The 17,724-nt window shown below is 47.9% G+C and overlaps 1 protein-coding gene across 1 annotated transcript in view; it reads right to left on the reverse strand.

The window, feature by feature from the left end:
* Positions 1 to 1,041: 1,041 nt before the first annotated feature.
* The window catches only part of LOC119358189 (BTB/POZ and MATH domain-containing protein 2-like), a 71,433-nt gene continuing 54,750 nt past the window's right edge, over positions 1,042 to 17,724 (reverse strand). Inside the window, exon 4 of the mRNA XM_037624855.1 lies at positions 1,042 to 1,608. Coding sequence (XP_037480752.1) covers positions 1,042 to 1,608 — 567 coding nt within the window. The remainder of the gene's footprint in view (positions 1,609 to 17,724) is intronic.

The raw sequence follows: 17,724 nt of genomic DNA on the forward strand, positions 1-17,724 counted from the left end.
TGGCATGCAAGATAGTACTTAGAGCATGGTTAATAGTATAGCCAGCTGCTGGCTATAAGCTAGTGCCATGTCATCTATAGTCTATTTTATAGTCAACATGTATAATAGTAGATCAAAAGAGTGTACTACTTTTTTATTATGTGGCCCACTTTTCATTCTCACAAAGTGCCTAGGAGCATGTGCTAGAGCTGGCTCTTCACGAAGAGCCCGCTTACCATCTCTCTTCTTTTCTTTTTTCTCCAACTAAGAACAAATATACTAATTTATTCCTTATAGCCCGCTGACTGTTGAATAAACCCAAGTCTGCAGTAGCTAGTGTTTTGTTTTCAGTTTCGTCAGTTTCAGTCTTTCTTCAGTTTCGTCAGTAGGTTCAGGTTTTTCTGTTAGCGAGCTTAGCTCGAGTCAGTTAGAGTGTGGAGCGTTTCTGGCGCCCTCACCGATCGCTCGTGGGATGGCATGAGCACCACGATCTGTGGTGGCGCGTAGTTAGGGGGCCACGAGCCCGTTTTCTGTTGCTGTACTCTGAATAAGTAGAAGGAATGAAAACTAGAAAAGTCGCAAAGTTCACGCGGCGCAAAACCTTTTGTTCATCTTCTTCCTCACCTCCGGTGAATCTAGAGAGCAGTGAGAGCGAGAGATTGGTGATATTTTGCCAACACTGACTCAGCTCTATTGTACTTGCTCTTATGATACTCCCATTACGACGAGCCTTCTAAAGTTTTCTTGAGCGTTAACTTTTCACTATTACCTTAACCATTGAATTCTTCTACCTTACAGACGTTGTCATGTGCAATGAGGCACTTGGCTCCCCTACAAAATACTATTAGTTATGCAAAATGAAAGTAAGATCACTGCTTTGTACGGATCTTTTTGATCTTTTTCTTGTTTGGATCAGTTTTTTCCTCTCGGCGTCTACATTTTTTCCCTGAAGTTCCCTCCTCCAAGGCCATTGGGCGGCAACTCGGCATGAAGTGCTCCTTGAACCCCTCGGTCTCTAAGACGGCGCCAAGGACTTTTGGCGATGACATAAACCACAGGCAATCACTCGAGCTGCTCGCACTTGTGCTGATTCGCCAATGCGAACGTGGACCTCACAGTCTTGACATCGATCTTTTCACACAGCTCCTTCTCGCACATGAGCCTCAGCAAATGCTGCAGCGTCGCGATGCTGTGCCCGTCTCTGTCATCGCACGGTGGCAGCGAATCCGTATAGATGTAGTGAAGCATCATTTGGAAGATGGCCGGCTCCACATCCACGACCTTGACGCGCCCCATGTCCTTCTCCGCCATGGGTCCAAAGAGCTGAGCTCGAAAGACTGGCGACCGCGCGGCCAGGAGGAACCGGTGTGCTGGAAACTCCTGGCCGCCCACGCGGAACGTGACGTCCGCGCCTGTCGGGTCACCGATACAGGGCTCGAGGTCGCCCTGCAGCACCAGCGGAGTCTCCTTCCTGACGGTGAGCACGCACCGTATCGTGAAGCAGCCGTCGCCTTCGCCTTCGCGGGACAGGGATTTCAGGCTCCACCTGCTCACGAACCTGCGGCGGCCCCGCTCGTCATTCCGCTGAGAGAAGACGTGCTCCTTCGCGCGCCAGCTGACCACCTCTGCCTGGCTGCTGGTGATAGGCCTTAGATCGGAGTAGGCTAGTAGATCCGGTGAACCTACCTTCTTTAGGTGTGGATGAGCTCGATCCAGCGCCGGCCATGGTGGTGTGGTGATGGCGGCGATGTGGACAGAGATGGGGGCGGTGGTGTGCTTCCCGTGAGCGCCGCGCTAATCCTAGATCGGAAGGAAGTGTCAGTGGGGATTGTGGCAGCGATTAACCTCGTAAGTCGTGCCCGGCCTCCACCCCTGTTTATATAACGCGGGTCACAGGGGCCCACCAAACATGGTTTGGTTGGGCGCCCCCGATCAGGACGCGAGTCAGGGACCCGTTCGACCCGTTGGGTTCGAACGGGAGAGAGATCAACCTAACATTCTCCCCCTTGATTTCAACTTTACTTTTAAGTTTATACTTTCTAGTTTATTTGTTTCATCACATATTGGTACATAGAGCATGTTTCATCATCACAGCTTAATTGCCGATAGAATCATAGAACTACAACATACGTTATGTTCATAAACAAATTCGGTTCCTTTTGGGCCTATCCAGGAATTATAAGTCTTTCCCTTAAACCCATGCCGGCTAAGTGTTCCTTGAACACATTGGGTGGTAAGCCTTGTTGGGGAACATAGTAATTTCAAAAAATTTCCTATGCACACGCAAGATCATGGTGATGCATAGCAACAAGAGGGAAGAGTGTTGTCTACGTACCCTCGTAGACCGACAGCGGAAGCGTTATGACAACGTGGTTGATGTAGTCGTACGTCTTCACGACCCGACCGATCAAGCACCGAAACTACGGCACCTCCGAGTTCTAGCACACGTTCAGCTCGATGACGATCCCGAACTCCGATCTAGCAAAGTATCGGGGAAGAGTTCCGTCAGCACGACGGTGTGGTGACGATCTTGATGTTCTATTGTCGCAGGGCTTCGCCTAAGCACCGCTACAATATTATCGAGGATTATGGTGGAGGGGGGCACCGCACACGGCTAAGAGAACGATCATGAAGATCAACTTGTGTGTCTAGAGGTGCCCCCCTGCCCCCATATATAAAGGAGAAAGGGGGGAGGAGGCCGGCCCTAGGAGAGGCGCGCCAGGGGAGTAGGATTCCTACTCCTAGTTGGAGTAGGTTTCCTCCTTTCCTAGTCCAACTAGGAGAAGGGGGGAAAGGGGGGAAGAAGGGAAGGAAGGGAGAGAGGGGCCGCACCCCAAACCCCTTGTCCAATTCGGACTGGGCTTGGGAGGGGCGCGCGCCACCTCCTGGTCCTTTCCACTAAGGCCCATTAAGGCCCATTGCTTCTTCCTCGTATTCCCGTAACTCCCCGGTACCTCCGAAAATACCCGAATCACTCGGAACCTTTTCGATGTCCGAATATAGTCGTCCAATATATAGATCTTTACGTCTCGACCATTTCGAGACTCTTCGTCATGTCCCCGATCTCATCCGGGACTTCGAACTCCTTCGGTACATCAAAACTTATAAACTCATAATATAACTATCATCAAAACCTTAAGCGTGCGGACCCTACGGGTTCAAAAACAATGTAGACATGACTGAGACATGTCTCCGGTCAATAACCAATAGCGGAACCTGGATGCTCATATTGGCACCCACATATTCTACTAAGATCTTTATCGGTCAGACCGCATAACAACGTATGGTGTTCCCTTTGTCATCGGTATGTTACTTGCCCGAGATTCGATCGTCGGTATCTTAATACCTAGTTCAATCTCGTTACCGGCAAGTCTCTTTACTCGTTCCGTAATACATCATCTCACAACTAACTCATTAGTTGCAATGCTTGCAAGGCTTATGTGATGTGCATTACCGAGAGGGCCCAGAGATACCTCTCCGACAATCGGAGTGACAAATCCTAATCTCGAAATATGCCAACCCAACATGTACGTTTGGGGACACCTGTAGAGCTCCTTTATAATCACCCAGTTACGTTGTGACGTTTGGTAGCACACAAAGTGTTCCTCCGGCAAACGGGAGTTGCATAATCTCATAGTCATAGGAACATGTATAAGTCATGAAGAAAGCAATAGCAACATACTAAACGATTGGGTGCTAAGCTAATGGAATGGGTCATGTCAATCACATCATTCTTCTAATGATGTGATCCCGTTAATCAAATAACAACTCTGTTGTTCATGGTTAGGAAACATATCCATCTTCGTTTAGCGAGCTAGTCAAGTAGAGGCATACTAGTGACACTCTGTTTGTCTATGTATTCACACATGTATCATGTTTCCGGTTAATACAATTCTAGCATGAATAATAAACATTTATCATGAAATAAGGAAATAAATAATAACTTTATTATTGCCTCTAGGGCATATTTCCTTCAGTCTCCCACTTGCACTAGAGTCAATAATCTAGTTCACATCGCCATGTGATTCAACACTAATAGTTCACATCACCATGTGATTAACACCCATTGTTCACATCGTCATGTGACCTATACCCAAAGGGTTTACTAGAGTCAGTAATCTAGATCACATCATTTATGTGATTAACACCCAAAGAGTACTAAGGTGTGATCATGTTTTGCTTGTGAGATTATTTTAGTCAACGGGTCTGTCACATACAGATCCGTAAGTATTTTGCGAATTCTATGTCTACAATGCTCTGCACGGAGCTACTCTAGCTAATTGCTCCCACTTTCAATATGTATCTAGATCGAGACTTAGAGTCATCCAGATCTGTGTCAAAACTTGCATCAAGGTAACTTTTTACGACGAACCTTTTTTTCACCTCCATAATTGAGAAATACTTCCTTATTCCACTAAGGATAATTTTGACCGCTGTCCAGTGATCTACTCTTAGATCACTATTGTACTCCCTTGCTTAACACAGTGTAGGGTATACAATAGATCTGGTACACAACATGGCATACTTTATAGAACCTATGGCTGAGGCATAGGGAATGACTTTCATTCTCTTTCTATCTTCTGCCGTCGTCGGGCTTTGAGTCTTACTCAATTTCATACCTTGTAACACAGCCAAGAACTCTTTCTTTGACTGTTCCATTTTGAACTACTTCAAAATAATGTCAAGGTATGTACTCATTGAAAAAACTTATCAAGCGTCTTGATCTATCTCTATAGATCTTGATGCTTAATATGTAAGCAACTTCACCGAGGTCTTTCTTTGAAAAACTTCTTTCAAAACATTCCTTTATGCTTTGCAGAATAATTCTACATTATTTTCGATCAACAATATGTCATTCACATATACTTATCAGAAATGCTGTAGTGCTCCCACTCACTTTTTGTAAATACAGGCTTCACCGCAAGTCTGTATAAAACTATATGCTTTGATCATCTCATCAAAGCGCATATTCCAACTCCGAGATGCTTGCACCAGTCCATAGATGGATCGCTGGAGCTTGCACATTTTGTTAGCACCTTTAGGATTGACAAAACCTTCTGGTTGTATCATACACAACTCTTCTTTAATTAATCCATTAAGGAATGCAGTTTTGTTTATCCATTTGCCGGATTTCATAAAATGCGGCAATTGCTAACATGATTCGGACAGAGTTGAGCATAGATACGAGTGAGAAACTCTCATCGTAGTCAACACCTTGAACTTGTCAAAAATCTTTTTGCGACAATTCTAGCTTTGTAGATAGTAACACTACTATCAGCGTCCGTCTTCCTCTTGAAGATCCATTTAATCTCAATGGCTCGCCGATCATTGGGCAAGTCAATCAAAGTCCATACTTTGTTCTCATACATGGATCTCATCTCAGATTTCATGGCCTCAAGCCATTTCGCGGAATCTGGGCTCATCATCGCTTCCTCATAGTTCGTAGGCTCGTCATGGTCAAGTAACATGACCTCCAGAACTGGATTACTGTCGGTGTCAAAACCGGCGGATCTCGGGTAGGGGGTCCCGAACTGTGCGTCTAGGCCGGATGGTAACAGGAGGCAAGGGACACGAAGTTTTACCCAGGTTCGGGCCCTCTTGATGGAGGTAAAACCCTACGTCCTGCTTGATTAATATTGATGATATGGGTAGTACAAGAGTAGATCTACCACGAGATCGGAGAGGCTAAACCCTATAAGCTAGCCTATGGTATGATTGTTGTTCTGTATGTTGTCCTACGGACTACAACCCTCCGGTTTATATAGACATCGGAGAGGGTTAGGGTTACACAAAGTCGGTTACAATGGTAGGAGATCTATATATCCGTATCGCCAAGCTTGCCTTCCACGCCAAGGAAAGTCCCTTCCGGACACGGGACGAAGTCTTCAATCTTGTATCTTCATAGTCCAGGAGTACGGCTGAAGGTATAGTCCGGCCATCCGGACACCCCCTAATCCAGGACTCCCTCAGTAGCCCCTGAACCAGGCTTCAATGACGACGAGTCCGGCGCGCAGATTGTCTTCGGCATTGCAAGGCGGGTTCCTCCTCCAAGCACATCATAGAAGATTTTGAACACAAAGATAGTGTCCGTCTCTGCAAAATAAGTTTCCACATATTGCCATAGAGAGAATAATATTTACACAAATCTAATCTGCTGACGTATTCCGTAGTATGGCATCGCACCATGGCCAAGCCTTTATTCGAATCGTTTTATTGTCCCACCTCAGCGTGTCATGCGAGGCGGTTTCCTTGGCATGTCTCGTTAAAGCAGAGATCGTGTCCCCTTATTCCGGGATTCTCATCAATACGGGTGTGGGCAACCCAACCGCGCCATTGATTATGGCGCTTGGAGATAAGCGAGTTTTACCAGGCTGGTGGGGACACGTAGTTGCATCCACCCATATAAGGGGATAAGGATCCACCTTTTCACCTACGCCTTCTTCCTCCTTTGCCTATCCATTTTCGCGCACTCGAGCTCCAGCGCCCAAGTCCGCACTCCCCACCTCAACCTTCTCCAGCCATGTCCGGAGCGGGAGGCAAGTGGATGGTCTCCTCCGTCACGGAGGGACACATCAAAAAACTGAGGAAGGCCGGATACTTGCCCAACGACATCGCGTACCGGCTTCCCGAAGAGGGGCAGCTCCTCCCCACCCCAAGGCCCCATGAGAGGGTAGTGTTCCTTCCCCACTTCCTCCGCGGACTGGGGTTTCCTATCCACCCATTCGTCCGGGGACTCATGTTCTACTACGGCCTGGATTTCCATGATCTGGCCCCGAACTTCATCCTCAACATCTCGACGTTTATCGTCGTGTGCGAGGCTTTCCTCCGCATCCGACCCCATTTCGGCCTATGGCTCAAGACTTTCAATGTCAAGCCGAAGGTGGTGCGCGGCAACCAGGCGGAGTGCGGAGGCGCCATGGTGGGCAAGATACCCAACGTCTTATGGCTCGAGGGCCCCTTTGTGGAGACCCTGAAGGGGTGGCAATCGGGGTGGTTTTACATCACCGAGCCGCGCGACCCTGAGTGGGTCGCAGCCCCCGAGTTCCGGTCCGGAACCCCAACGCGGCTCACGTCCTGGAAAGAGACGGGCCTGTCGTGGGGCAGCAAAGAAGAGGTGACTGGACCGCAAACATGCATCCAAACCCTGGTGAACAAGCAGCTCAAGCTTGTCAACGTAGTCCAGGTTATGCTCATCCGCCGGATCCTCCCGTGTCAACAACGGGCCTTCAATCTGTGGGAGTTCAACCCAGCGCAGCACCGAACTCTGAGCAGGCTTTTCGACACAACGTACGAAGATGCCTAGAAGGTGCTTTTCAAGGGCGTCGAGGCTCCTGCATCCGCTACCGAGGATCGTGGATTCAGCGCGCAGCGTCATGCTAGCGCGGTAAGTTGTTTGTACCTTTTACAGGGTATTAGTTTTTCATAGTTTAACTCTATGCGGGATCTAAGCTCCCTTACCTTTGACAGGATTGGCAGGCGAAGTCTGGACAGATCGACTGTCCGGCTCCTTTGCCCGAAGACCCAGCCGATGCCCGCTTGGTGAAGCTGCTGGTTCCGGCACCCTATGTGGTGCCGGAGAAGAAGGCCACAAAGAAGGCCACGGGGACTTGAAAAAGTGCCCGGCGCCAGGAGTGTCGGGTTCATCATCCGACGGCTCCAAGGCGCATTCCTCCCATGAAGACGAGGAGGAGGAAGAAGAGACCTCTCCCCCTCCAGCAGGGGGAGAGAAGAAAAGGAAGGTCGCCCTCATTGGGGAGGCCGAAGGGTCTAAGAAGGGGAAAACCCTTCCTCCGGACTACTCCACCGACACCGACGACGGCGGAGAGGAGTGGCCGCTCAGGGCCAAGCCCCTGGCTAAATCGTAAGTATCCGGATACCAGAGTAATTCATAGTATTCCTTTATTGCACAGCTTTCCCTTATGTCGAATATGATTATGCAGCCCACCCAAAGACCGGCTCGACGCGTCGTCGAGCGGTTCACTGGACTCGTCGGATGTGAATTCGCTTCCGACGGCTACCTCCCCCCGCAGTACGGACGACGCCGAAGTGTTGTCCCAACAGGTTCCAAGCCAGGAGGAGGTGATCCTGGAGGCGCCGCAAGGCGACCTCCCGGACTCCAGGAGTAAAGGGGATAAAACCCCCCAGGGCTCCAAGTCCGGCTCTAGGCCGGACACCGCTCCGGAACCTTCAAAGGTTCCAGAATCCGGCAGGCGACCTCCTTCCAAAAGGAGCAAGCCCACCGTGCCGGTGACCCCCGTCCAACCGGAGGCGCCGGACAATCTGTTGGAGGTGCTCAAAGGCGCCTCCATCGACGAGGAGCATCGCACCATTATGAGTGCGGTGGTCCAGAAGGTTCAGTCCGCCAAGAGTGGACTGACTGAAGCTTGTGCTAGCCTTTTTATAGGCTTTGAGGTAAGTAAAGAATGTGTAAATAATATTACCGCATAGACAGTAGCCCCTGATGCTCTGTTTGGCGTTCGGGAAGAAAAGCCGAATAGAGGATCAAATAAAATTCGTAGGAGTCTAACAAAAAGGAGTCAATATGCGTATGCAGGCTTCTCTGCTGGCGTCCGCCGCACTGACTGCGGAAGTGGACACGCTAAAGCAGAACCTCGAGCAGTCCGAGCAAGAGCTCGGGTGTGCCAAGAAGCAGCTCGAGGACAAGGAAGGTAAGAAATACCTTGTTTATATATATATATATATATAAAGTGCAATTGCAAAAAATGACAGGATTATCGTGGCTATTGTAGGGGCCACGTCTGAGGTGGCGACCCTTAAGCAAGCGCTGGTCGAGGCCGAGAATGGGGTGGCCACGGAGCGCACCGAGCGGGAGAAGTATGAGGCCCAGGTTGGCAAGGTGCTGCAAGAGCTCCAGGCTCTCATGAAAAAACATGAGAGTTTGGAGCTTGACTCAAAGACGCGAGCGTCCGAGCTCGCGATGGCTATTGAAAATGCCAAGTCTGCCAAGGCCGAATCCCAGAAGACCCTCCAGGAGTTGGATGCGGTGAAAAAGATAGCGGCGGGTAAGGCATTCTTTATGCAAAGCAAACACATAAACGTGACTTACTTGTTACTTACCCGAATCCGGAGCTCTCCAGGAGCATTCACAGATCTTCCCCGTAGCGTGTCCGATGCCGCCACATTCTATCGAGCCGAGAAGGGCAGCTCGACAGAGAAGGTGTTCTGGTCTCAGTATGCTGAGGCCGGACACCCCGTGCCCCTGAGCGACCAGCTGAAGCAACTGGTCGAGCTCCACAAGGCGGCCGAACAGGCCATGAAGGGCCTCATTGTTCGGCTGTGGCCTGGAGAGGCTCTGCCTGGGAGCTATTTCGGGCTGGTGCGGCGGCTGGTGGGGGCCTGTCCAAGGCTCGAAGTCATCAAGTGCTCCGTCTGCATTGAAGGTGCCCGTAGGGCCCTTGCCCGTGCTAAGGTGCACTGGGGCAAGCTGGATGTTGAGAAGCTTGTGAAGGACGGGCCACCTCCGGGGAAAGAGCATCGCAAGCCCGAGAATTATTATACGGATGTTCTGAAGGGTGTCCACCTTGTGGCGGATGAATGTTCCAGGGATGTAATTTTCGAGTAAAAATCGCTCGTTTTTGTTGGAAATATGCCCTAGAGGCAATAATAAAAGGATTATTATTATATTTCCTTGTTCATGATAATTGTCTTTTATTTATGCTATAATTGTGTTATCCGGAAATCGTAATACATGTGTGAATACATAGACACCAACATGTCCCTAGTAAGCCTCTAGTTGACTAGCTCGTTGATCAACAGATAGTCATGGTTTCCTGAATATGGACATTGGATGTCATTGATAACGAGATCACATCATTAGGAGAATGATGTGATGGACAAGACCCAATCCTAAACATAGCACAAGATCGTATAGTTCGTTTGCTAGAGTTTTTCCAATGTCAAGTATCTTTTCCATAGACCATGAGATCGTGTAACTCCCGGATACCGTAGGAGTGCTTTGGGTGTACCAAACATCACAACGTAACTGGGTGACTATAAAGGTATACTACGGGTATCTCCTAAAGTGTCTGTTGGGTTGACACGGATCAAGACTGGGATTTGTCACTCCGTATGACGGAGAGGTATCTCTGGGCCCACTCGGTAATGCATCATCATAATGAGCTCAAAGTGACCAAGTGTCTGGTCACGGGATCATGCATTACGGTACGAGTAAAGTGACTTGCTGGTAACGAGATTGAACGAGGTATTGGGATACCGACGATCAAATCTCGGGCAAGTAACATACCGATTGACAAAGGGAATTGTATACGGGGTTGCTTGAATCCTCGGCATCATGGTTCATCCAATGAGATCATCAAGGAGCATGTGGGAGCCAACATGGGTATCCAGATCCCGCTGTTGGTTATTGACCGGAGAGCCATCTCGGTCATGTCTACATGTCTCCCAAACCCGTAGGGTCTACACACTTAAGGTTCGGTGACGCTAGGGTTGTAGAGATATGAATATGCAGTAACCCGAAAGTTGTTCGGAGTCCCGGATGAGATCCCGGATGTCACGAGGAGTTCCGGAATGGTCCGGAGGTGAAGAATTATATATAGGAAGTGCAGTTTCGGCCATCGGGAGAGTTTCGCGGGTCACCTGTATTGTACTGGGACCACCGGAAGGGTCCCGACGGTCCACCAGGTGGGGCCACCCATCCCGGAGGGCCCCATGGGCCAAAGTGGGGAAGGGAACCAGCCCATAGTGGGCTGGTGCGCCCCCCTTGGCCCACCCCATGCGCGTAGGGTTGGGAACCCTAGGGTGGGGGGGCGCCCACCTGGCTTGGGGGGCACTCCACCCCTTGGCCGCCGCCCCCCTAGGAGATCCCATCTCCTAGGGCCGGCGCCCCCCTAGGGGAGCCTATATAAAGGGGGGGAGGGAGGGGCAGCAGCACCCTTGAGTCTTGGCGCCTCCCTCTCCCCTGCTACACCTCTCCCTCTCGCAGTAGAACGGCGAAGCCCTGCTGCGGTGACCCCTGCATCCACCACCACGCCATCGTGCTGCTGGATCTTCATCAACCTCTCCTCCCCCCCTTGCTGGATCAAGAAGGAGGAGACGTCACGCTGACCGTACATGTGTTGAACGCGGAGGTGCCGTCCGTTCGGCGCTAGGATCTCCGGTGATTTGGATCACGTCGAGTACGACATCCTCATCCCCGTTCTTTGAACGCTTCCGCGCGTGATCTACAAAGGTATGTAGATGCAATCCGATCACTTGTTGCTAGATGAACTCATAGATGGATCTTGGTGAAACCGTAGGAATTTTTTTGTTTTCTGCAACGTTCCCCAACAGTGGCATCATGAGCTAGGTCTATGCATAGTTCTTTTTGCACGAGTAGAACACAATTTGTTGTGGGCGTAGATGTTGTCAACTTTCTTGCCACTACTAGTCTTATTTTGCTTCAACGTTATTTTGGGATGAAGCGGCCCGGACCAACCTTACACGTATGCTTACGTGAGACTGGTTCCACCGACTAACATGCACTAGTTGCATAAGGTGGCTGGCGGGTGTCTGTCTCTCCCACTTTAGTTGGAGCGGATTCGATGAAAAGGGTCCTTATGAAGGGTAAATAGAAGTTGACAAATCACGTTGTGGCTTTCACGTAGGTAAGAAAACGTTCTTGCTAGAACCCTATTGCAGCCACGTAAAACTTGCAACAACAATTAGAGGACGTCTAACTTGTTTTTGCAGCAAGTGTTTTGTGATATGATATGGCCAAAGTTGTGATGAATGATGAATGATATATATGTGATGTATGAGATGTTCATGCTATTGTAATAGGAATCACGACTTACACGTCGATGAGTATGACAACCGGCAGGAGCAATAGGAGTTGTCTTTATTTTTTGTATGACCTGCGTGTCATTGAGAAACGCCATGTAAATTACTTTACTTTATTGCTAAACATGTTAGCCTTAGTAGTAGAAGTAATAGTTGGCGAGCAACTTCATGGAGACACGATGATGGAGATCATGATGATGGAAATCATGGTGTCATGCCGGTGACAAGATGATCATGGAGCCCCAAGATGGAGATCAAAGGAGCTATGTGATATTGGCCATATCATGTCACTATTATTATTTGATTGCATGTGATGTTTATCATGTTTTTGCATCTTGTTTACTTAGAACGACGGTAGTAAATAAGATGACCCCTCATAATAATTTCAAGAAAGTGTTCCCCCTAACTGTGCACCATTGCGACAGTTCGTTGTTTCGAAGCACCACGTGAAGATCGGGTGTGTTAGATTCCAACGTTCACAAACAACAGGTGTAAGACAGATTTACACATGCAAACACTTAGGTTGACCTGACGAGCCTAGCATGTACAGACATGGCCTCGGAACACAGAAGACCGAAAGGTCAAGCATGAGTCGTATAGAAGATACGATCAACATGAAGATGTTCACCGATGTTGGCTAGTCCGTCTCACGTGATGATCGGACACGGCCTAGTTAACTCGGATCATGTTATACTTAGATGACTAGAGGGATGTCTATCTGTGTGGGAGTTCATTGAATAATTTGATTTAGATGAACTTAATTTTTATGAACTTAGTCTAAAAATTTACAATATGTCTTGTAGATCAAATGGCCAACGTTGTCCTCAACTTCAACGCGTTCCTAGAGAAAACCAAGCTGAAAGACGATGGCAGCAACTATACGGACTGGGTCCGGAACCTGAGGATCATCCTCATAGATTCCAAGAAAGATTATGTCCTACAAGCACCGCTAGGTGATGCACCTGTTCTCCCTGCAGAACAAGACGTTATGAACGCTTGGCAGACACGTACCGATGATTACTCCCTCGTTCAGTGCGACATGCTTTACAACTTAGAACCGGGGCTCCAAAAGCGATTTGAGAGACACAGAGCATATGAGATGTTCGAAGAGCTGAAAATGGTTTTTCAAGCTCATGCCCGGGTCGAGAGATATGAAGTCTCCGACAAGTTCTTCAGCTGTAAGATGGAGGAAAACAGTTCTGTCAGTGAGCACATACTCACTATGTCTGGGTTACATAACCGCTTGACTCAGCTGGGAGTTAATCTCCCGGATGACGCGGTCATTGACATAATCCTTCAGTCGCTTCCACCGAGCTACAAGAGCTTTGTGATGAACTTCAATATGCAGGGGATGGAAAAGACCATTCCTGAAGTATTTGCAATGCTGGAATCAGCAGAGGTAGAAGTCAAAAAGGAACATCAAGTGTTGATGGTAAATAAAACCACTAAGTTCAAAAAGGGAAAGGGTAAGAAAAACTTCAAGAAGGACGGCAAGGGAGTTTCCGCGCCCGGCAAGCAAGCTGCCAGGAAGAAGCCAAAGAATGGGCCCAAGCCCGAGACTGAGTGCTTTTATTGCAAGCAAAGTGGTCACTGGAAGCGGAACTGCCCCAAATACTTAGCGGACAAGAAGGCCGGCAAAACGAAAGGTATATGTGATATACATGTAATTGATGTGTACCTTACCAGTACTCCTAGTAGCTCCTGGGTATTTGATACCGGTGCAGTTGCTCACATTTGTAACTCAAAGCAGGAGATGCGGAATAAGCGGAGACTGGCAAAGGACGAGGTGACGATGCGCGTCGGGAATGGTTCCAATGTCAATGTGATCGCCGTCGGCATGCTACCTCTGCATTTACCTACGGGATTAGTTTTAAACCTCAATAATTGTTATTTAGTGCTAGCTTTGAGCATGAACATTGTATCAGGATCTCGTTTAATTCAAGATGGCTACTCATTTAAATCCGAGAATAATGGTTGTTCTATTTGTATGAGAGATAAGTTTTATGGTCATGCTCCGATGGTGAATGGTTTATTCTTAATGAATCTCGAGCGTAATGCTACACATATTCATAGTGTGAGTACCAAAAGATGTAAGGTTAATAATGATAGTCCCACATACTTGTGGCACTGCCGCCTTGGTCACATAGGTGTCAAACGCATGAAGAAGCTCCATGCAGATGGACTTTTAGAGTCTGTTGATTACGAATCATTTGACACATGCGAACCATGCCTCATGGGTAAAATGACCAAGACTCCGTTCTCAGGAACAATGGAGCGAGCAACCAACTTATTGGAAATCATACATACTGATGTGTGCGGTCCAATGAGTGTTGAGGCTCGCGGCGGTTATCGTTATGTTCTCACCCACACTGATGACTTGAGTAGATATGGGTATGTCTACTTAATGAAACACAAGTTTGAGACCTTTGAAAGGTTCAAATTTCAGAGTGAGGTTGAGAATCAACATGACAGGAAAATCAAGTTCCTACGATCAGATCGTGGAGGAGAATACTTGAGTCACGAATTTGGCACACACTTAAGAAAACGTGGAATAGTTTCACAACTCACGCCGCCTGGAACACCTCAGCGTAATGGTGTGTCCGAACGTCGTAATCGCACTCTATTGGATATGGTGCGATCTATGATGTCTCTTACCGATTTACCGCTATCATTTTGGGGCTATGCTTTAGAGACTGCCGCATTCACTTTAAATAGGGCTCGGTCGAAATCCGTTGAGACGACACCGTATGAATTATGGTTTGGGAAGAAACCTAAGCTGTCGTTTATGAAAGTTTGGGGATGCGATGCTTATGTCAAGAAACTTCAACCTGAAAAGCTCGAACCCAAGTCGGAAAAATGCGTCTTCATAGGATACCCTAAAGAAACTATTGTGTATACCTTCTACCTCAGATCTGAAGGCAAGATCTTTGTTGCTAAGAATGGATCCTTTCTAGAGAAGGAGTTTCTCTCGAAAGAAGTAAGTGGGAGGAAAGTAGAACTTGATGAAGTATTACCTCTTGAACCGGAAAGTGGCGCAACTCAGGAAAATGTTCCTGTGGTGCCTGCACCAATTAGAGAGGAAGTTAATGATGATGATCAAGATACTTCTAATCAAGCTCCTACTGAAATTCGAAGGTCCACAAGGACACGCTCCGCACCAGAATGGTACGGCAACCCTATCTTGGAAATCATGTTGTTAGACAACGGTGAGCCTTCGAACTATGAAGAAGCAATGGCGGGCCTGGATTCCGACAAATGGCTGGAAGCCATGAAATCCGAGATAGGATCCATGTATGAAAACGAAGTATGGACTTTGACTGACTTGCCCGTTGAGCGGCGAGCCATAGAAAATAAATGGATCTTTAATAAGAAGACAGACGCGGATGGTAATGTGACCATCTATAAAGCTTGGCTTGTCGCTAAGGGTTATCGACAAGTTCAAGGGGTTGACTACGATGAGACTTTCTCACTGGTAGCGTAGCTGAAGTCCGTCCGAATCATGTTAGCAATTGCCGCATTCTATGATTATGAGATATGGCAAATGGACGTCAAAACGGCATTCCTTAATGGTTTCCTTAAGGAAGAATTGTATATGATGCAGCCGGAAGGTTTTGTCGATCCTAAGAATGCTGACAAGGTGTGCAAGCTCCAACGCTCGATTTATGCGCTGGTGCAAGCATCTCGGAGTTGGAACATTCGCTTTGATGAGATGATCAAAGCGTTTGGGTTTATGCAGACTTATGGAGAAGCCTGCGTTTACAAGAAAGTGAGTGGGAGCTCTGTAGCATTTCTCATATTATATGTAGATGACATACTTTTGATGGGAAATGATATAGAGCTTTTGGACAACATTAAGGCCTACTTGAATAAGAGTTTTTCAATGAAGGATCTTGGAGAAGCTGCTTATATATTAGGCATCAAGATCTATAGAGATAGATCAAGGCGCCTCATAGGTCTTTCACAAAGCACATACCTTGATAAGATATTGAAGAAGTTCAATATGGATCAGTCTAAGAAGGGGTTCTTGCCTGTGTTGCAAGGTGTGAAATTGAGCTCATCTCAATGTCCGACCACGATAGAAGATATAGAAGAGATGAGTGTCATCCCCTATGCCTCAGCCATAGGTTCTATTATGTATGCCATGCTGTGTACCAGACCTGATGTAAACCTTGCCGTAAGTTTGGTAGGTAGGTACCAAAGTAATCCCGGCAAGGAACACTGGATAGCGGTCAAGAATATCCTGAAGTACCTGAAAAGGACTAAGGAAATGTTTCTCGTTTATGGAGGTGACGAAGAGCTCGTCGTAAAGGGTTACGTCGATGCTAGCTTCGACACAGATCTGGATGACTCTAAGTCACAAACCGGATACGTGTATATTTTGAATGGTGGGGCAGTAAGCTGGTGCAGTTGCAAGTAAAGCGTCGTGGCGGGATCTACATGTGAAGCGGAGTACATGGCAGCCTCGGAGGCAGCGCATGAAGCAATTTGGGTGAAGGCGTTCATCACCGACCTAGGAGTCATACCCAATGCGTCGGGGCCGATCAAACTCTTCTGTGACAACACTGGAGCTATTGCACTTGCCAAGGAGCCCAGGTTTCACAAGAAGACCAGGCACATCAAGCGTTGCTTCAACTCCATTTGTGAGAATGTTCAAGATGGAGACATAGATATTTATAAAGTACATATGGACCTGAATGTAGCAGATCTGTTGACTAAACCTCTCCCTAGGGCAAAACATGATCAACACCAGAACTCTATGGGTGTTCGATTCATCACAATGTAACTAGATTATTGACTCTAGTGCAAGTGGGAGACTGTTGGAAATATGCCCTAGAGGCAATAATAAAAGGATTATTATTATATTTCCTTGTTCATGATAATTGTCTTTTATTCATGCTATAATTGTGTTATCCGGAAATCGTAATACATGTGTGAATACATAGACACCAACATGTCCCTAGTAAGCCTCTAGTTGACTAGCTCGTTGATCAACAGATAGTCATGGTTTCCTGACTATGGACATTGGATGTCATTGATAACGAGATCACGTCATTAGGAGAATGATGTGATGGACAAGACCCAATCCTAAACATAGCACAAGATCGTATAGTTCGTTTGCTAGAGTTTTTCCAATGTAAAGTATCTTTTCCTTAGACCATGAGATCGTGTAACTCCCGGATACCGTAAGAGTGCTTTGGGTGTACCAAATGTCACAACGTAACTGGGTGACTATAAAGGTATACTACGGGTATCTTCGAAAGTGTCTGTTGGGTTGACACGGATCAAGACTGGGATTTGTCACTCTGTATGACGGAGAGGTATCTCTGGGCCCACTCGGTAATGCATCATCATAATGAGCTCAAAGTGACCAAGTGTCTGGTCATGGGATCATGCATTATGGTATGAGTAAAGTGACTTGCCGGTAACGAGATTGAACGAGGTAAGTAACATGCCGATTGACAAAGGGAATTGTATACGGGGTTGCTTGAATCCTCGACATCGTGGTTCATCCGATGAGATCATCTAGGAGCATGTGGGAGCCAACATGGGTATCCAGATCCCGCTGTTGGTTATTGACCGGAGAGCCATCTCGGTCATGTCTACATGTCTCCCGAACCCGTAGGGTCTACACACTTAAGGTTCGGTGACGCTAGGGTTGTGGAGATATGAATATGCAGTAACCCGAAAGTTGTTCGGAGTCCCGGATGAGATCCTGGACGCCACGAGGAGTTCCGGAATGGTTTGGAGGTGAAGAATTATATATAGGAAGTGCAGTTTCGGCCATCGGGAGAGTTTCGGGGGTCACGGTATTGTACCGAGACCACCGGAAGGGCCCCGGGGGTCCACCGGGTGGGGCCACCCATCCCGGAGGGCCCCATGGGCCAAAGTGGGGAAGGGAACCAGCCCATAGTGGGCTGGTGCGCCCCCCTTGGCCCACCCCATGCG

The sequence above is a fragment of the Triticum dicoccoides genome, chromosome 2A, assembly GCF_002162155.2.
Source record: "Triticum dicoccoides isolate Atlit2015 ecotype Zavitan chromosome 2A, WEW_v2.0, whole genome shotgun sequence".
Classification (NCBI taxonomy): domain Eukaryota; kingdom Viridiplantae; phylum Streptophyta; class Magnoliopsida; order Poales; family Poaceae; genus Triticum; species Triticum dicoccoides.